The 5,426-nt window shown below is 38.2% G+C and overlaps 1 protein-coding gene across 1 annotated transcript; it reads right to left on the bottom strand.

Annotated features, from left to right (window-relative positions):
* Positions 1–222: 222 nt before the first annotated feature.
* Positions 223–3,310, bottom strand: LOC140166879 (uncharacterized). Its single transcript, XM_072190369.1, has 5 exons — positions 2,962–3,310; positions 2,635–2,742; positions 2,396–2,482; positions 831–973; positions 223–624 (listed from the first exon to the last, which is right to left on the bottom strand). Exons 1-5 carry the CDS (start codon positions 3,224–3,226, stop codon positions 415–417), a joined length of 813 nt encoding a protein of 270 aa, XP_072046470.1. The 5' UTR covers positions 3,227–3,310; the 3' UTR covers positions 223–414.
* Positions 3,311–5,426: the final 2,116 nt, after the last annotated feature.

The following is a 5,426-nucleotide window of genomic DNA, read 5'->3' as shown; positions in this document are numbered from 1 at the left end:
GTTACAAATCCGGTGTTAGATAACTTAAACCCCACTCCCTTCCCCACTCCTCGGTTCTGAACCATGAAGTTTCAAACAGTCTTAAGTTTACCAAATTTAAAATACAAAGATGAATCAAAATTTGCCTATTTCCCATTTGATAGTAGATACGGAAATGAAGCTGGTATATCCTCCTGTATTAAAATATTTTAAAAGAGTACTTTAAAAAGTTAGTACCGAATATCAAATCAATAAACATGACAAAGCATTTTATTTCAGATGATATTTGCCAATCCAATATGGTATGTATATTATCAGTATAATCAAATATATGCCTGCACTAATTGTCCCAGCCCAGTTTCATTAAACCGTGGTTAAACGTTCTGCCTAAATTGACTAACCAGTACGTCCATTATAGGGCCTACTCCTCTGGCATTATTCAGGAGTCATGATATTAAGGGGAAGGTAAAAGCGAGCCTCGAATGGTACACCTTTGGCCTTCTTGTATGTTTTGGCTATGAATTTGATCTTGAGTACATCGCCTGCTTCGAGAGTCTCGTATTTGTCTCCAGGAGCCAAGGTGTAAGTCATCTTGCCCATTCCGTTCTTTGGGAAGTCAGCGAGTTTGGCTTCGCATTCAACAATCTGTCAAAGACAAACGGTATGGTTCATGAATGTGGTGGTGAAAGCCACATCAGGCAATGGGCATGTAGCATAGTAATACTAATAGTAAACATACACAGACCATTAGCATCCCCCACATACACCAGGCCACCACCACCCCTCCCCCCCCCCAGCCACCCACCCACACCCCCACCAGTGAGCCTGAGGAGAATCGTATAATACCTCACCTGTAAGTTGAAGATATTTCGGCGGAACGTCACATCAATGCGCCAATCAGGGGTGGTTTCATTAATTGGTACATCTATGTATCCCATAAATAAGCCACGCTTAGATATACCGGTACGGACTTTCAAGAGAGTTCCCGAAGGCTCTGAAATTTAAAACAAAACAATAATTTAGTATACAAAGACGAGTAGCAGAGGTGACTCGAAGAAACCATTGTCATGTGTAATACAATACAACGGTGGTTAGGTTTCATTATTCAGAAACAGGTTTCAGCACATACGGCTTTACTTTTAACATGCTTTATTGCTTTTAGTCTGGTTATTGGAAAGTAGTTGCCTTATACATGGCTTCTGTAATGGTAGATTCATCGAGATGCTTTGCCAATTCAGAGTTATGGGTTTGAATTGTTATTAATAGGGGAACCATGTGAACCATTATAGGCAGTGAAAGGTGACAAACATTAAGGACAAGATTATACTTAAGGGTCGAAGACGTGTTTCAATTTGAAGGTGCTAAGTGCAAATCTGCAGAAAGTAAAATTGTTAATTTTGTAAAAAAAAAAGATCAAATCCTCATTTTAAACGGCCATTTCCTCGATACAGGGTGAAATTTTACAACAAGTCAATTGATTGATTTTATAAATAATAAGGATCGACCAAGCATCGATGGTCGATCGAAGGATCGAACTAATTTGATTCTAATAAAAAATCCTCAAATTTTCTATAAAATGGCCTTTGATAAATAAAACCTTCCAACATCAGACTAGTTTGCCATACGGACATGTATTACAATACAGATATTTTGTAATGCTTCACTACCCAATTAACATATTAACAACTTTACAGTTACGTATGTAAGGAAACATGTATAGATGGTGCAAACTATTTTTCCTTTAAATTGTTTTTGCAAGATTTTGCAGGAGGAACAATCTGAGGCATGTTGGCTACAGTGCAAAATTGATATTTTTGCTAATGACGCAAGAACCGTACGTCACAGATATAGGTCAAACTTCCTCAGGAGCTTTCCTCCATGTCCTTTTGACATGTTTGGACAGAACTATATACATAGATATAGAGGAATGATACATTGGACCCCATCTTGTTAAAACTCACCCCAATTTATGGTGAGTTTTAAATGTTTAACAAGATTTGAGCAATTATGAAATTTAGTGATTTTGGCCGGATTAAAGTTTACATGCATGGCGGACCCTCACTCTCAACTTAACCTCTGCATGGGTTTAGTTGTGCTGTTCTATTTAGAGCCTTTTTGAAGCGGGCTTAACGAAGAATTATTATCAAAGTTACACTTTTGTAGGTCTTGTGGTTCTTGAGTTATCATAAAACGACAGATATCTCAAAACCACTGTACATTAAGCAATTTTTAAAAGTGCGTGTTTTGCATTCCTATTCAAATCTTCCAGATGTAACTTTTCACTAATCCCCTAATCTATAGAGAAAATTAAAATTTATTAACTTTTGAATACTCCGACAAGTCTTAAAGGCACACATAATTTGGATATATAAAGAAAATCAGGATGTGTAGGGTCAACATGGGGCCAAAAACTTACTACAAACATCGCCATGTCCGTCGCGATCTAAGTCCGCCTGATCTGCGTTATGTGTCAACGGACAGTTGTCGATATCATCAGAAACACCTGTGAACAGAAAATAAAATAATTAGAATTGATTCAAAGTTGATACAATTCGAAAATTTGCTAGTTTTTAACCATACGTTTACAATGGTTTGGTTAAAGTCAATGCTGTGCGCCTCATTAATAAGGCTTTTAGGAATTTATTTGATCGTTACCGTCATCGTCGTCGTCATCGTCACATATATCTCCCATGGCATCCCCATCATTATTCAACTGATCCGCGTTGGAATCATTCACACAGTTATCCATTTCATTAAAAACACCTATAAGAACAAAATTAAAAGGGGAAAAATTAATGTAATCATTTACATACACCATTTACATGTATATTTACTCTAAAGAATAAAATCCAGGGCTGGGTCATTGGGTGACAACCTGGGGTGACAAAAAAAAGAAAGGGGTCATTTGGAGGTGGAGTTGAAAAATGGGGAATGATGCCCGTCAACCGTTAATGCACGTATCATACATTTCATCTTACATACCATCATTGTCAACATCATCATCACATTCATTCCCAATACCGTCCATGTCATCATCTGCTTGGTCCGCGTTGTCCGTCATGTTACAATTATCACACACATTCCCGACTCCATCCCCATCACCATCGGCTTGGTCAATGTTACCAACTAATGGACAGTTATCAACATCGTCATCGATAGCATCGAAATCGCTGTCAATCGCCGGAGCCACGGTAGGGAATAACCCCATAACTAGGATTGTAGCGAAGACTAATCGTAATGGAGACATTTTTCAATTCCTTCCTAGTGCTGATGATGACGCGACCTGAAACACGATTACAGGCCTAAATCGTTCACTTTGAATCTTTGACACTGATAGTACTTGCCTGGTGTGTTTATATGTCCAGTAAGGGACGCACCATTAGTTATCAAGGGGGGGGGGGGCTGGGTAGTTTTTTGAAAAAAAAAGATTTGGTGTCAAGGCTTTTAAATTGAAAATGCGCGAATTTGTTCCATTTTTCATTGTATTTTGTTTTTATATAGCCTCGTGTTTTGTATGCATATGTTCGTGAAAAGTTATTCTGTGAGCGAAAATACTTGATTCATTCATTCATTCGTTCTACTTCACAGATTTCACTCCAATGTCAAAAAGAAATCTATACCACATGACTGAGCCATACGTAAGGATGGATCTGGGTATGGTTTTTTGGTGAGAAATCCGTAGGCCTATAAAAATTTCAAGTTCCCCGTTATGTGAACCAGCAGCGCACAGTGTCATCGCCCCGATATCTTCATGGTAGAAATCGCCATGGTAGGTTGAATCCACAGCCACGCATGGCCATTTTATTCCGACCTTATGAGACGCATAATTAGCCAAGTGACCTGACTAAGGCTACTGACAATAGCCGGGGTAATTGATTTCTCGCTGTGTGAGTAAGCTTGTATACGACCTTGTGGTCAATGGTCATATATACTGCCTCCACTGGAGTAGTGAGTGCAGCAATAGCCTGCGCGCTGTAGTCCATACAGGACCAACGCAATATAAAATTAGAATTTTGGTCAGATTTTGAGTTCAAGACGCACGGCCTTTTCTCAAGACGCAAGCTAACGACTATCATATCTGTTCAACACGTATTTTCAAGTGTATGAGACCAGATCTGGTTTCTTGAGACGAAATCATTTACGGAAGATATTCATCATTTTCTACACCGGTATCCGAAGATTTTCGTCTGATATCAAAATCGTGTATCGATCCCGGGTATTTATTTTAGTATCTCTGCTGCACCAAATAATTATTAGCCAGGCGATGTCGGTGTGCAGCGTAGCCCTACCCCTGATGTGAACTCATTTTAACATAAAATAATAATGTCTTTCGTGGCACGTGAAATTTAGGTACTACAATGATGTAAAAATGGTAACTAAAAAATATGGACACAAAATTTGTTTCATAAATCCAAAACAAATTGTTGACTATAGAACTTTACGATTAAAAAAAAATGTCTCACCGAGGAGTAAAAAAAAATTGTCTCACCGAGGTGTTAAAAAAGTGCTTCATCAAGGGGCTAAAATATTTGTTGTGTTCCACCGAGGAATTAAAAAAATTGTCACGACCCCTACTACCCAGCCCCCCTTGATATATTAAATGATGCGTCCCTATAAGTCTCCTCTGGCGTGACGAGCTATTGATGCAGATACAACGCATTGATGATCAACAACAATGCATGCCATTACCTATCTGGGTTTTTAGGTTTTGTGATGCAAAAAATAATGTTTACAGAGTCTCTTTCGTAACAAGCAAATTCCACTGATCACGCTGATGCCTTATTGTTGATGACCTCGGATAGGCCGGAATCACAAAACGTCACCCTGTTATAATTAACTTCCAGAATTCCAGAATAGTCGACTGCAGATCCGTCGGATAACGCTTTTTCAATGGGAAATGAACTTTGCTGCTTGGATGATGTCACAATGAGGTTTGCATTTTATTCCGTATTGAAAAGTGTGTTCCGACGGATCTGCACTCGACCGGCCTCCTTAGCATATTCAGCCAATCGTTGGACGTTTTCAATACAAATCCAGGCTACCGGGCGATCATGCATACCACGCTATGCATGACTGGCAGATGATTGACCGGCAGCCTGGATTTGTTGGAAATATACGCCCAACGATGGGTTGAATATGCTTGAGACGAATATAACTCAAGAAATGATTTAATTTCATAAAGCCAGAAGTTTTGCTCTTTTCTACTTAGGATAAATTACAGTATTACATACACTTTTTATTATTATAAAGTCTAACAATCTCATTATTCCTATAATCTAAAAAAACATTTTAACAATCTTATCAATCTGAAACAGTTTTCACAACCCGTTTCCTTCTTACAATGAGTTGTACAATTAAGTTAATAACTTTTCCTTCATACAAGAGTTAAAGTTGTTATGCAATAATTTTAAACTGTTGCAATATTTAAAAATTTTTGACTCAATGTC

This window comes from Amphiura filiformis, chromosome 1 (assembly GCF_039555335.1).
Source record: "Amphiura filiformis chromosome 1, Afil_fr2py, whole genome shotgun sequence".
NCBI classification, from domain to species: Eukaryota; Metazoa; Echinodermata; class Ophiuroidea; order Amphilepidida; family Amphiuridae; genus Amphiura; species Amphiura filiformis.
Note: the sequence above shows the minus strand (reverse complement) of the source record. Positions and strands in the feature narration are given on the sequence as shown.

Bases quoted from the DNA above. Each gene is read 5' to 3' on its own strand.
- LOC140166879 (XM_072190369.1), bottom strand. From the start codon at position 3,226: ATGTCTCCATTACGATTAGTCTTCGCTACAATCCTAGTTATGGGGTTA. The intron at 2,483-2,634 runs GTAACGATCAAA...TTCTGTTCACAG, and splicing joins CGATGACGACGACGATGACG to GTGTTTCTGATGATATCGAC. The intron at 974-2,395 runs GTAAGTTTTTGG...TTTAAATTTCAG, and splicing joins CGGACATGGCGATGTTTGTA to AGCCTTCGGGAACTCTCTTG.